At 33.7% G+C, this 15470-nt stretch overlaps 1 protein-coding gene across 1 annotated transcript; it reads left to right on the forward strand.

The window, feature by feature from the left end:
• The first annotated feature begins 6230 nt into the window (after positions 1–6230).
• Positions 6231–15435, forward strand: LOC129000937 (general odorant-binding protein 28a-like). Its single transcript, XM_054428029.1, has 7 exons — positions 6231–6333; positions 8137–8206; positions 10341–10393; positions 11451–11486; positions 12666–12783; positions 13295–13353; positions 15308–15435. Exons 1-7 carry the CDS (start codon positions 6280–6282, stop codon positions 15326–15328), a joined length of 411 nt encoding a protein of 136 aa, XP_054284004.1. The 5' UTR covers positions 6231–6279; the 3' UTR covers positions 15329–15435.
• Positions 15436–15470: the final 35 nt, after the last annotated feature.

Below are 15470 nucleotides of genomic sequence, written 5' to 3' on the forward strand. Positions count from 1 at the left end.
TTAATGGAAAAACTGCTTGTGAAAACCTTTCTCTACTAGGAGATTACTTGTCTGCTTTACCCAACAATTCTGTGTGTCTTTGTTCAACTGGTTACCAATGCTCCATAATAAATGATGAAATGGTCAATAGAATAAGTGGTCCTGTCGTTAACTTGGTTGCAAAAGACTCAGTTGACTGTCTACCTCGTCAACAAAACAAAGTTAAAAAGATACTGTCCTCTTACAACTCTGACTGCAGCAGAACGGCTGGTATGGAGAAAATTATTCCTATTAAGGTTGGTGCTAAAGTTATGTTGCTTAGAAACATTGACGTCACTGTGGGGCTAGTTAACTCCGCCATTGGAACAGTAACGGGGTTGAGGTTTAATACAGACAATTCTGATGACGTAGACTCAGTGACAATTAACTTTGATTGTGGCATTACCCATCACCTACAGCGAGTAAACGTCAAGTTTCAAGAGATGGATAACGCATTTGTGTATCGAGAGCAATTCCCGATATCGATGTCCTACGCGGTTACAATTCACAAATGCCAGGGCCTCAGCTTAAATAGCGTAATAATTGATATTGGGGAGTCCATATTTACATGTGGCCAATCATATGTTGCCTTGTCACGAGTGACTTCTTAGAAGGGCTTCATCTTATTAACTTTAACCCAAGAGATGTGAAGCCTCAGAAATCCGCCATTCTCGAATACAACAGACTAAGGCAGAAGTACAGGTCTGACCTTCCACTTTACAACACAAGTTGTGACTCCTCTTCGGCTCCTTATGTGAGAGACAGGAAGTGGTGCCAGACCAAAAATGTCGAAAAAGTGCAGGATGAGAGTACAAAACCGGTACCCTCTGCAAAGACTACCGGAAGATCAAGAGTTCAGTCAACTTTAGCATTAAGAGGGTTTGAGAACAATGATCGTGTGTCATGTTATGCGAATGTTGCAGTTCAGATACTGTATTCTGTTCCGTACATCAGAGAGATAATAAAGAACTCTGAACTAATTTGTCCTGAGTTAAAACAACATCTTCATGATTACGAAGTTTCTCCCTCGGAGGTTGTTTTAGATACAGTGTGGTTATAAGAAATCTCCCTAACAACAATACATATACCCTGACAGAGCAGCAAGACTGTGCTTTGTTCTTGCTGGACTTATTGGAGACCAACAAGGGCATTATAGAAGCCATCTCATACAGCACGGTGAAAACCACAAAATGCCAGCACTGTCATTACACATTCACAGGGCAAGAAGAGACAGACAATATAATCAGAATCCCCGTGGTGGCTGGTAAGGTAACGCTAGAAAATCTTTTAAGCCTTACGATAAACAACTGGGAGCCCTTGTTAGATTATGTGTGCAGTAATGATGAATGCGGCCAACGAGGATCGAGCCTGGGCAAGGTACACGTTACAAAGTCAAACCGCTGTGTTGTCTTACAGTTTTTAATCTTTGACAACAACCTACAAAAGATAACCGCAACAAACATAGTAGGAGTCCCAAGTGCTCAAGTGACTATAGGTAATAAAACATACAGACCTACGGCAGCAATTTTTCATCACGGAGATTCAATATCACGAGGGCATTACACTTGTACCATAAAGACATCTTCAGGTTGGACAACAGCCAATGATGAACAAATATCAAATCAAAGATGGCCCATTGGTTCAAAGAATTTGTACATGCTGTTATTAACAGAACAGTAGAAGCAGCAGTTATTACTTTGTTACAAATAATTTTTTTTTTTAAGAGAAAAGAGTATTTTTATTTGAACGGTTAATTTTCTACAAAAATAAATAAAATCTAACAAAAAACCACTAAGTGGTAACACTTTCCCCACCAAGTCAGCAATCCAAAAAAGATAATAAATCATTACTTTTTCCGCCAAGAAAAACAATGTAATGTATGTAAGTTTGGCAACTTGGCGGCAGACTTTTGCTTGGTTTTTTTTTCATTTAAGTTACGTTCGTGGATAATTTCACAAATCAACTTCTCTAATTAATTAGTCCAACTAAGTATAATAATTTCGAGGTAACCAGTAAATATAAAACCATCACTATTATGATTTTATGAAATGTGGCACAAATAAGGTCAAGTTTTGTAAAATAAACTCTCACCTAGCAATGTACTAATGGGAGAGATACTTGCTCAATGAAACTAGTTTTATGGTATTTTTAAAGTGATCGAGCAAAAGTCTGCCGCCAAGTTGCCAAACTTACATACATTACATTGTTTTTCTTGGCGGAAAAAGTAATGATTTATTATCTTTTTTGGATTGCTGACTTGGCGGGGAAAGTGTTACCACTTAGTGGTTTTTTGTTAGATTAATATTTGGATTACTTATTTGCCAGCCAATTCTGTAATGTACTGTATACTACACATAAAACCAGGGATATTGTTACCTACAGTTCAGACTTATTCGTTATGTCTTAAAATGTTGAAATCAATTATTTTACTATGAAATTTTCAAACTGTTGTATTTTAATGTAAATTTCTAAAGGAACATTCAGGTCATAGTCAATAAAAAATACAAAAGGTTTCTCAATCAATTTTACACCTATCCTCGGGATAAAATATGTCCAGTTGACTTTCTACCAATAACACGATAATACCATCCGTCTTATAATTGCAATGAATAATAATGCATTTTTTTACCGTTCAATAAATAACTTTGAGTTCAATCATAGAAACAAGCGTCGGAGAATATATACTGGAGTATTGTTTAGTATTAGACCTAACTATAACAATATTGTTAGTGAACTATCGATAAAATTATTTCAAATAATGACTAATTGAACAATTTTGTGAGTCAATTTTTAAAATCACAAGTCCTTTTAAAAAACAGTATACAATGACAGACCTCACACACCACTTGTCTAAAGATACGACATCTATAAAGAAGTACGTGAGAAGCTAAGATGAAGGAAGACGTAAAGACTTTAAGAGAGAGAAAACAACAGAGGGAAGCGTGATAAATCTTCAGTCAAAAAATAAATCTCCCATCCAGTGCTTCTCCGCGCCATAAAATAGTTCTCGCAGAAAACATGTTTACTTCAACAAGTAGACTGGGCATGAAATATGTTTAACAAACACGTTCAAATGTATCAAATGTTGAATGAAACCGTAGAGTTTTTGTTCGGAGTTTAAAGCATTTATTGTTAAACATTATCGTATTCTTTTTTAGTCATATACTGTACCTTTGATACAAAATGTAAAAAACATGAAAAAATAATTATGTTCGTAATATATTTATTCTGGTTTGGGATTTATTATGAAACATTGACCTTTGAGATTACACGGTAAGGACAAACAAGTGTGAGCATTAATTGCGCCAATTGATTTGAGTCAGGTAGTCGGGTATTCCTGAATTGCGCTAACTACTCCAGGGAGCCACCCGATACGTTCATTAATTGCACCAAGTTGCGGTCTTTGACTGTATAGTTGAGTAGGTTGGGTAAGGTTAAGTTAGGTTAGGATGTCACGTAAACAAGGACATTCCTTCTGCCAGCAACTCGTCCCTATCTGGCTTGAACTTGGCGCAACTAAGGAACATTTTTGGGACACTTGGCGCAATTAATGCACGACCACAAATAACGCGACAATCAAAAACCATTGAAGCAATCGGAGAGAACAGCCGGATAGAGTAACTTCCCATTGCATTACCAAAGAGACCAACTAATCGATGTTTTAACGATGAGCAGATAAGGTATCGAATTGAACTCCAGTTTAGCTATGTCCAATTGCGGATATATCCCCTGCAACTAAGTTAACATGAGATATTTACAAAATCGACGTTAAATGTAAAATCTTCCAGGACTTCGTTCGGGTTTTTATTTTCCCTTCTTAAACATAGCCACCAATTACTGACCGTTTCATAAGAATAACTTAAAAGTTTTGAATCCAATCTCCTATTTAAATCTTTGCAAACAATAATAATAAATTGCATTCACTTAATGGGATGGTGAAAATGGAAAAATCGCATTTACAATAATTTGACTATAAAACAATTTTGAACTACTCCTAGGTTTTACCAAAATCTCAGAGCATACGAGATTGACGCTATCACAAAAATCAACATAAATCTATAAAATTATAAGAAATTAACTATTTATTTTTAATTCAAAATATATCCTATTGCATGAAAGATTGTTAATGAAATTAGAATTATCTTACAGAGAATCTTTGCTAAATACGAGTATATTACAAAATCTATCAAGAGGAGCTCTAGCGATGGACTTGGACCCCGACCTCTGTAAAGGTACAAGTTATAACCACTTTATTACCAAGCTTAACATCAAGTTTAATGAGTCTTTGAAAGTCAGTTAATTAATTCACCACAACGCAACGCAAAGTGAATCGTGATTAATTTTAACCGTCTTCCAACAACAGACTTACGCTGTGTTAGATAATATTAAAAGGTTTTTTGTTAATTTTTTTGGATTACTTAGTTAGAATGTTTAAAAAAATCGGGGGTTGATTTTTTTTAAGATGTTGAGCACTGCAATGTGGAAAGTGTTCAATTGAAGCAATCCATTGCAAGAAAGACATGTTTTCGAATAAAAAAATTAACGAAAAGTGTTTTTGTATTTTAGGAACATCAAAATAAAAAACTGTCGGTCCTGGGTCTATGTCCTACCGTGCCCCCTACGGCAATAGCTACTTCCCCAAAGGGAAATTCACGCAAATTAAGAAAAACGTAATTACTTAAAATATAACTACACCAATATATTGTATTAGAGGAACCAATTGATGTTTCAACAGAGTCCAAAACAGCAATAAAAACGTCATACAGTATTCCAATTACTGATTCAATTAAACCCCTGCCTTTTAGTATTCCGCTGTTTTGAAAGCTTTTCTAACGGTTCAATTCCATTAAAATTAATTGCAGGGAAAGTTAATCAATTGAACAAACGATTCGTTTCTATTAAAACCTAATTGCCAATACTGCTAATAAGCTATGACTCTTTCAGCCGGTTGAATTTTCAGTAAAAGAGTTTTGTCGATATTAAATTGACTTTATTATTTCATAACTAATATTGCTTTTCGTAAGGAATGTTTCAATAGAAGACGGTTGATTTGTAAGTATTTTTCCATGCACATTTACATACAAATGACATCTGAGTTTACTGAGTATTAACCACCTGTAAACTAGTATAAATTTTTAATTCAGTATTTGACGATAATATTGTTCCTGTTAACGAAGGGACAGAATTTCCTAAAAGACCTTTTTGAACCATGTATGAACTATGGAACGGTATTCAGTGTGGTAATAAAAGGTAGGTACATAATTTACGTAGTTGTTACTTTGAAAACAAAGAATACAACTTTTTCCAAAATCCGTCGTCATCCAGATATTCTAAAGAGTTGTGTTGCATATTATTTGTAAAATAAAGCAAAATGAGGTGTTACCTGACTGCTTAGCCTTGTTCTACATCATTTTACAACTAAAAACGTGATACTTCAGCTCGATAGGAAGTTTTAAATGCAAAATAAAAATATTCTTGAATCTATTTCATAAAATCAGCAATGTTTTTAGTAATTATATTTTATCAAATTGAAATGGCAGCCATTTTTAAATTACTTATGATTTTGGACAAAGATAATTTATTCATTAAACATGGGCTTCGTCTGCCTTAACATAGTTACCGAGTTCTATAAAGGATAGTCAAAACAATCCAAAGATAAACATGTTCAAGTAAAAATTATGTATGATGGATAGCTGGTTAACGAAGCGATTTTGGAAAAAGTTGTATTCTTGATTTTCTCCTTATTTTGACCCAAGGAAACGGCTAAGCTATGTCCCTATCTTTATGGTCACACGGTAAAGTAGCGCTTAAGGTATGGATGAATTTAAAATTCAGGAAATTCATGGAAATATAAGTTATTATAGAAATTCACAGCAAACATGAACAGTCTAGCGATTGGACAAATTTGATAAAAAATTCAGAATACATGAAAGAAATGAGCCTTAAAAAATCAAAAGAAATAGATCACAAAACCTCAAATGTATGATATTTATTTCACCTTAAATGTTTAATTTTGTTCAGTTGATTCCAGTTCCAAATAAGGGAAACCCCAAAGAGACCTTGACAAACAAAATCGACAATATGGATGTAAAGAAATGTACCTCGGAGCCTGAATGGCCACTTATGATTGCCCTGGAATTGACGATGGACAACAATGCAGGAAAATCAGAAGAAGAAGTGACCTTGAACAGGTGGACCTTGAACTGATCAGCTGACTACGTATATAAACTCCCGCCAGCGCGGGATCCTCACACGCACATCATGAAGTCCTTCCTGGCTGTAGTTGTCGTTTTGGCGGTCTTTGCTTCTATCGAGGTAGGTGGATATATTAATTTATGGTATATTGAGTAAAGAATGTTTTTTTGCAAATTTAAGTCATGAGTATTTAAAAAAAAAATTACTTACAATTTAATAGGCCTACCTATAGATATTGAAATTACTAAACTATTGAAAATGCATTTTTATCCATTCGGTTGGTAAATCGTTTCGTTTCTACTGTAATTTCATTTTAAGTGAATTGTATCATCAACATGTGGAGTTACTAAGTCAATTGTTAACAAAAGTCTAAGCTACATTCCTACATTACTGCAAATAAGATCAGAAAATTTAATTGTAAGGAAAAAACTACGAAATAAATAATCTTGGAAATAAATTACTGTAAAGACAAATTTTCATTGCAACCTCAAAAGGAGTTCTACATCCATTGTGATTGATACCAACTTAATGATTTGAACAGGTTAAGGTTTTATTTGAGGTTTATTTTGTCGAGCCGATCGAGATTGAACAAATTTAAAAACAATATTTTTTGTATTCGTGATGTCAAAAATGATTAATTTTGACTAGCCTACAACAACAATCAAATCCTTTAAATCAAATGAAGAGTTTTGTCATAAAAAGCCATCACAAAACGGTTGGAAACTATTGAGAACAAAGTGTGAAGCTGTACAGTTGACATGTGATGCATATTTAACGCAGCAAGCGTTCACTGAAATGTGAGTGATTGGACAGGGAATGTAGGTGTTTGGGGGTTGGCAACAATGACAACCACTGCAACACAGCAAGCGTTCACTGAAATGTGAGTGATTGGACAGGGAATGTAGGTGTTTGGGGGTTGGCAACAATGACAACCACTGCAACACAGCAAACGTTCACTTAAATGTGAGTGATTGGACAGGGAATGTAGGTGTTTGGGGGTTGGCAACAATGACAACCACTGCAACACAGCAAACGTTCACTGTAATGTGAGTGATTGGACAGGGAATGTAGGTGTTTGAGGGTTGGCAACAATGACAACCACTGCAACAAAGCAAGCGTTCACTGAAATGTGAGTGATTGGACAGGGAATGTAGGTGTTTGGGGGTTGGCAACAATGATAACCACTGTAACACAGCAAACGTTCACTGAAATGTGAGTGATTGGACAGGGAATGTAGGTGTTTGGGGGTTGGCAACAATGACAACCACTGCAACACAGCAAACGTTCACTGAGATGTGAGTGATTGGACAGGGAATGTAGGTGTTTGGGGGTTGGCAACAATGACAACCACTGCAACACAGCAAACGTTCACATAAATGTGAGTGATTGGACAGGGAATGTAGGTGTTTGGGGGTTGGCAACAATGACAACCACTGCAACACAGCAAACGTTCACATAAATGTGAGTGATTGGACAGGGAATGTAGGTGTTTGGGGGTTGGCAACAATGACAACCACTGCAATGCAAGTGGTATACGAATATGTTGTATCTGTACAAACTTTCTCGCGAATAATTAAATTATTATCGTTTATCATTATAATATTTTAAGTTGAGGAGGCCAAATTATTTACGTCGAATATAAAAGGTGAAACAATGTTCAAGTATGTCCAAAATTATTGTAATCGGGATGGACATTATTTTATCAAAATTAGTTTAATTTTTTCACACAGACTGCTTTGTGCTACACTAATTAGGAAACTTATATATGATATTTTGCATATTTACAATCCAAGTTTTACTTTACTATACACACACAAAAAATGTTATTCTGTTGTGAAAATTAGATTACCAATTGTAGTCATGTAGTTTTTTTATTACTGTAATAGTACCTATAATCTGACAAATTTTACTCTGATTTTCTAGGCAGCGCTGGACAGAGCCCAGTCCCTCGCTTTGGCCAAGAAATGCGCAATGAAGACTGGTGCCAAAGAAAGTAAGTACATTGAAATTACATAATAAATTACTTGTAAATGCACGATGCCCAAAAAATACATTTTTTATTCCTGATTAGATAAGAATGCTTTTCTCGCACACACGAACTATTTCCAAACCTTCATCAATTTTTACAAAGAGAACTAAAAAAAATACATTTTTACTAAGTTCCATCGATGACTTAATAATAGTTTATTTAACCGATGGTTTTTATTTTGCATGATCACAAGGAGTATCGCGGCATATTTTAATCACATTTTTGAAGGCTTTTTAAATTAATACCACGTAACTAATGCAGCAACAAAAAATTGAAAATAATACAAGGTTGTGTTAAAAATCTAAAAATGAACAATAAAACATGCCAAATCAAGAAAAAAAGCCTAAATAGATTCCAAACACAATTTCAAAATCAGCCAAATTAAATGTTAAGAATTGAGTCAGTAACTAAATGTAAAACTAAACTACAGCAAGTACGAGATGGACCCTTGAAATCACCAATGAAATTCGAATCGGAAACCCTTGGTATTGGCTGAGTAGGCAGGGTTGCTGCTACGGTATAATTAACAAAGCACGACATAGCAACAAAGCTGGCAATCGCACTTTCATGAATGTTGTATACCTCATCATCGACACCACAGCTGTTCAATGCAGTATACACTGCAGGGGCTAAATATACAATGCATCGATAATACTCGCTTAGTACATTTGTGATCTAAATCTAATTTTCAAAGTGCATAATATGGTTGAAATCCGTTACGTGCCCACAACTCAATATTTTCTTAATACACTTCTATAACTTATTGAAAAACACCTTTTATAGGTAAATAAATAATGAAAATTACAATATTTAGAAAAGGTTTTGGATCACACATTCAAATAAACTGTTATTATATATAAATTTGGAGAAAACACACAAAATAGTAGAACAACTACTGCACATTTTAAGCTGTTTGAGAAGTTTGGTTGGTTAGGTAAGGTTAGGTTAGGTTAGATGAGACTGTTCTAACCTAACCTAACCAAACTTCTTGAACAGCTTAAAATTAGTTTTTTGAGTAATTGAACTAAGATTAATCGTTATGTCATTGTTGCGACAAAGTCAACAGTGATTCATCGCCATGTCGTATATACCTGGAAATGATTCCATTTTACTAAAAAAAGTACTCTATCATTGAAAAACTACGTTTTGTACACTTAAATGTTCAATAACAGGTTTTGGAGTTGTGGGCACGTAACGGATTTTGACCCATAATATTCATTTTTGTTTTTGGGGGGGACAACATTTGCAAATGACGATGCTGTATGGTAATAGCTCATCAAATTTGAATAGTTCTCAAACATATTTAAAGTATGATCACATGAAAAACAATAAACATTTATAAATACATTACATCTGTGTATAAGTGATGAGACACACTATTAACTGGTGCTGGTTGCATAAACTTTATTTTAAGTATAGAATAAAGTATACAAAATACTAGCAGTATACTGAATTCAATATACACTTTAACACAATATACACTTTTTATATGGTACTTGAATAAGGTATTTTATGACTACCACAAAATTTAAGTTGTAAATGTATACAGGTATTATTTAGCCTTTCCACACGATCTGCTGGTATACAGAATGAACAAGTTAGTTACCACAAATAAATTACTATTCACAAATTAACTATACAATTTGAGAAAGATTAACTGAGGGACTTATTTTTTTACCATAAGACATAAATCCATCTTGCCTTTTTCGAAATTATATTATTTTTTATTACTGAATTAGAATGTACCTGCAGTTTTATGGCCTCCTTTTCAACCGTTTAGATATATGACTCTGGATATTAAATATATTTTCTAGAAGAATTTCACAGGGAAAATGTTTAGTAGCTTATAACAATAGTTAAATTTAATGAACAAGTTATAACAGCAGAAATAAATTTAAATTGCCTACATTAAAATGCCCATCCAGCACTTAACCAAGCAAGGTCATGTACAGCATAAAAACATGATTTAAAACTGTGTGTATTACAAATAAAAATAATATGAAAAAATTACCAATGTTAGTAAGGGTTTGAAAACCAATTCTATTTGGTATTAAAATTGAAATCTAAACCAGACATTAACTTGTTTCTTATGTTTTAGACCCTGAGGAACTTCTAGACAAGCAGCTTATTCCCGAGACCCGTGAAGGAAAGGTAAATCAAATTTGGTTTGATTCATACAATTTCTGTAACAAAACATTTTTCTGGAAAATTAGATTGGTGAAGAGGATACAAAACATACTTTGTCATGTACAGTATTATTCAGGATATTTGGCAGGTTATGGCTCTTTCAAAATGTGATACCGTTTTACATCTGTAAACAGTCACCAAATTTTCCCTAGGAAGTTGTGACTTTAGCTTAAATATTTAAATTTAATGTAAACATATTAACTGATGTAAATTATGAAATGTTTATTGACAATTTGAATCTTAAATAATCAACAATACGATTTAAAAAGATTCTCTGCCAAATAATACGAGTAGTTGATAACAGTGTTAAGACTGGACTAGCAATAAATCTATATTAACAAGAATGACAAAATGTAACAGCCCTTTTATAATTTTAAACCCCAAAGCCAAATAATAATAAAAAAGTTTGTTTTTGAGGTCTGTTAAATAAATGGAAACGAAATGCCAAACAAGAACAACTCCTTGATCATTCTTAAACACCCAATTTCGTTAGAATGCATAGTGTGAACGCGAGGTTTTTATTTAATTTGTTAAAACGAACAGTTAAGTGTAAACAAGCTCGGTAAGCTCATAGCGTATTGTATATCATTAATGGAGCTTGTATGAAACAAAAATGGAATCTCCTATTGAAGTCATCGATTTAAGTTTTAGCTCCTGGATCCCGTTTACACAAACGAAAGGTAAAAAAAATGCCTAAAGTTTTAAACATTTTAAGATTTGCAGAAATATTTGAGCACATATTTTATTTTATAGTTTCTGAGTGAAATCAGGACATGGCGTTTGGGAGGAGGGTACGAGGCTTTCCGAAGGGAAATGGGAACATTAAAGTTATGTGCATGATATTTAAGTCCCGAACATCAAAGAGTTAAAGAACTTTCGACCCATTTCAGTAATATTCGAAATCTAGAAAAGGTCTTGAGATAATTTTAGGATAACCTGTATTTTTTAGGTTGTAGCAAACCCATCTTCGTAGAATGGCAGAAAATAAATCGCTCATCTAATTGAAATGTTTCTGTTACAGTGTATGTTCGCTTGTGTGCTGAAGGAGAAGGGACTGGTAAGTTTGCGAAACATATTTACACATTACCTTTTACATTTCATGATGCAAAATCATGAAAATTTATCATATTTGTAAGATAACTGACCTCGATTGGAAGAAACAAGAATATTCTTTACTTAAGAGTTTATTCATAATGTTAATAAGAGGATTATATTACATACTGTATTACGTAGTCGTAATAGCAGGTACCTATTGTAAGATCTGATATAGCAGGTAGCCATTTATCCAACTTAGTTGTTTTTCTTTGTTTATTTACACGTTAGGTTACTGAGGATGTTTCATACATTTTTTCTTGTATGGAAAAAATTATAAAACAAAATTGTTTATACTGAACAAATAAGATACAAATTTAAATGGGGTGTGTATATTTGACGACTCTTACTAAAATATTGGAATCCTTAAAGTTTAAGCTGCGAACCACAAAAACATTTAATTTCCTTGAATCATAAAACAATCTTTTAGACTGTATATGCCAAACATCTTTTAAGTTGTTATGTATGAAAATTCCAAGTTTTTTCATATATAAAGTGATACAATAAAATAAATGTCTTAAGCAATTTCCAGGCTAACTGAAAACCTAGAAACTCCCTCTAACCATATACAAAAGAATTAAACTGTCAGCCATGCTGCGGTTACCAAAGGTTCTGACACACACTGCTAGGAGCGCCATATAGTTACGGGATACGCGCTACGTAACTACACGGCGCTCCCAGCGGTGTGCGCCAGTTTATGGTAACCATGGTAACCGCAACACGGCTGACAGTCTATATTTAATTCTTTTTGTCTATGCTCTAGCTCAGCAAGACATTTTCAAAGTTTAGTTATTGAGGATACAATCATTGGTAACCATACCAAACTTCTCATCTATATGAATCAGCTGTAGTCAGTACTCATCTGAAACAGCTGATCACAGAGTCATTATACTTTCTCTATTAGTTTCCTATACGTCGATAGCTGACGTCACATCAAAGATGCTATGGTTTAATAAGCCATCCTTTCATAAAGGCTTGATTACAAAGACAGAACATAAATCAGTGGTTGACATAAGCCCACTTTGTGGCAAGATTCAACCAAGTTACGTTCATTCTTATGGCACAATAGTACTTCAGTACTATACGTATAATATAACATACTATGTTCCTTTATAATATTTTAATGTGTCCTCTCCTGATTTAGATGAAGAACGGTAAGGTTGATGGGAAGGCAATAAGCGATTTCTTCGAGAAGACTTACTCCGACGACCCAGAGAAACTGGAGCAGGCCGCCGCAGCTGTGGGCAAGTGTAGCACATTAGGTGAGAACCATGCAGTATTTATATTAAACATAGTGATTTAAGAATGGAAATATTGATATAACTATATACAGTTTTAATGGACTTCTAGATTCCCTTTAGGACGGGCCGACAGCTCGTAATCTTTAAACCATGATTGTTACAGCAATGGGGGTTGCATTATTTTTTTTAGAATTATAAGGACCAAAACACATTAATTTTAATATAAACAGGTTTTTCCAAAATACGATTTTTTTATTTTATGGGTTTTTATGGGAAAATCACCATTTAAAATCAAAATAAAAAAAAAACACCTTGAGAGACCATGGATACCTTCATACCAAATTTAATCAAAAACACATCCTCGCACACATACATCATTTTGAAAACCACTTTTTTGGTTCAGGTGGTTCCAAAACGGATATATCCACTCAAAACTCAAACTCGAAAATTTCGACGAAAACAATACTTTCTCCATATATTGGAGGAGAAATTAAAAAAGGGCCCATAGATAAGTTGGATGTTTTCGTTGCAGATGTCAGTGGCAAGGATGAGTGCGAGGTGGCGGTGGCATACGCCAAGTGTGGAAAAGCAGTAAGTATATATATACAACATATTTATCTATATTCAACAGTGTACAACTGTTGAATACTATAGTTCGGCCGCTTAGAAAACGACCTCCTCCAGCATTGGTTTAGCATTAGCGCGCAGGTCGTTTTCTAAGCGGCCGAACTATAGTTACTGATTAACGATTTACTATAATAACTTAATATTTTAAACTTATCATAACTTAATAATTCGTATATCTTCTAGGACTTAGCACCGTAAACTATGGTGAATCACACCCTTAGTATACACTGCAGGAAACCATTTCCTTTAGAGAAACCCTGTAACTGGAAACTTCTCAATTTTTTTTTTTTTTTTTTTTTTTTTTTTTTTTTGTAACAAGTGATTAATATTTAGCCACAATTCACTTAAATATTGAGGTAAACTCGGACATTTACTATCAAGACACTTAATTTTACAATAGATTCACCTTGTACGTGCAGTTTTTAGACTTATTTTTAATCTGTTATCGTTTTTAAACTCTCCTGTCTGGAGACTGTAAATTTCACACCTTTACTTAACAAAATACATCAGAAAAACTTTAACTGGATTTATTTCGATAGTAGATCTATCGTTAACGAAAGCCGTATCAATTTTATTCAGTACACAAAACTATAAACAATGAATGATTTACAATAACTAAAATTTCACGGATTGAATATGTTTTAATTTTTGTTTATTATTGTAATTGATATTTCTATTTTTATTTTAAGTGTGTAGTTTTAATAATCATACAAATAAAGTTTCCCAATCACAAATCTAGTACAATCAAATTGTTTCATTTTTAACAGTGGTAGCTTTACAACAACATGTAACAAATAAAATTAAGATGTGGTACACTTCCGTATCTGTTGTCAAAAATAACCGAATGAAAAATTATTCGATATTTTTAAATAAAATAATCGATATATCGATATTTTTATTCGGTTTGGTAATTTTAACAAGTAAGGTATTGTATTGTTTGAAACAACCAACGCCCATGAGGGAAGTGGTATTGTGGTGGGGGGGGGGGGGTAATCTCATGGGGCAGCCATCATCACACCAATTTGGTGGTTTACACTATCGGAATTCCGTTCAACTGAACTACACAATTACCAGTCAACCGTGTTCCGTGTTAAATGCACTAATAATTTCTCAGGTTTTTAGAAATTATCAATCATCAGTGTGAGATTAAGATCGACATGTCTGCATTAATAGTTATATTTCCTTTATTCACAAACAACATACGCAATTTTATTATTTCTCAGTTCATGATGAATTGAAATGAGACTTTGCAATACACAAAGATGATTGTGTTATTTGTTAGAAAATGTGCTCGTCGCTGCTCAATAGAAGAGGTTAGAAGAGGTATATAATACGTTTATGGTCTACATGAACGGTTTATGAATGCTTATAAATTGCATTAGATATAAGATATAACAATGACAATGTTGCCAAAATTAAGTCCTACGAAGTTCTTCTTACCATTCCACCATACTCGTGGCCAATCCTCAATGATAACCTCTTGTAATAACTTAGCTTATAAAAACGTTAAACAACATTTCAGACACTTTCCACTGTAAACTTTTATATACAGGGTATGGTTTCATTGCCAAAAACTACATCCATAGGAAAAAGTATAGCTTGTGTAAGAAATTGGACCTTTACAAATCAGAAGATGATTAACTATGTTTTATCTGTTTTGTTGTGATGGAATGAGCTGCTTCAAGGCAGTCAAAAGTAACATACCTACAGCCAAATTTACCGGGACAAAATCTATAATATGCAATATTATTTCACTGAAGACGATAGCAGATTCAGTGCTGAGCACGTCTATTTTGAATACATGACTACTGAAAGATTTTATTGTTCTATATTAAATATACTAAATCTGTTCTCAGCCTTTATCAACACAATTGACATGTGTCTGGTTCCATGAACTAATGTTTCGTTTTTGTTGCAGGAAGGCTTCAGGCTGGAGTAGGAGTTACGTGACCCAAGATAATGCTGTGATGTAAATAAACAATGACATGTAAAAAGTGCAATTACAAATGTTAACACCAAAATACAAAATTTTCTGTCGATTCTTTATCTGGTTTTCTGTTAAATTTTATTTTACCTCATAA

The sequence above is a fragment of the Macrosteles quadrilineatus genome, unplaced genomic scaffold (assembly GCF_028750875.1).
Source record: "Macrosteles quadrilineatus isolate MER2022 unplaced genomic scaffold, UCM_ALF_1.0 Scaffold_8__2_contigs__length_117827958, whole genome shotgun sequence".
Taxonomy (NCBI): Eukaryota; Metazoa; Arthropoda; class Insecta; order Hemiptera; family Cicadellidae; genus Macrosteles; species Macrosteles quadrilineatus.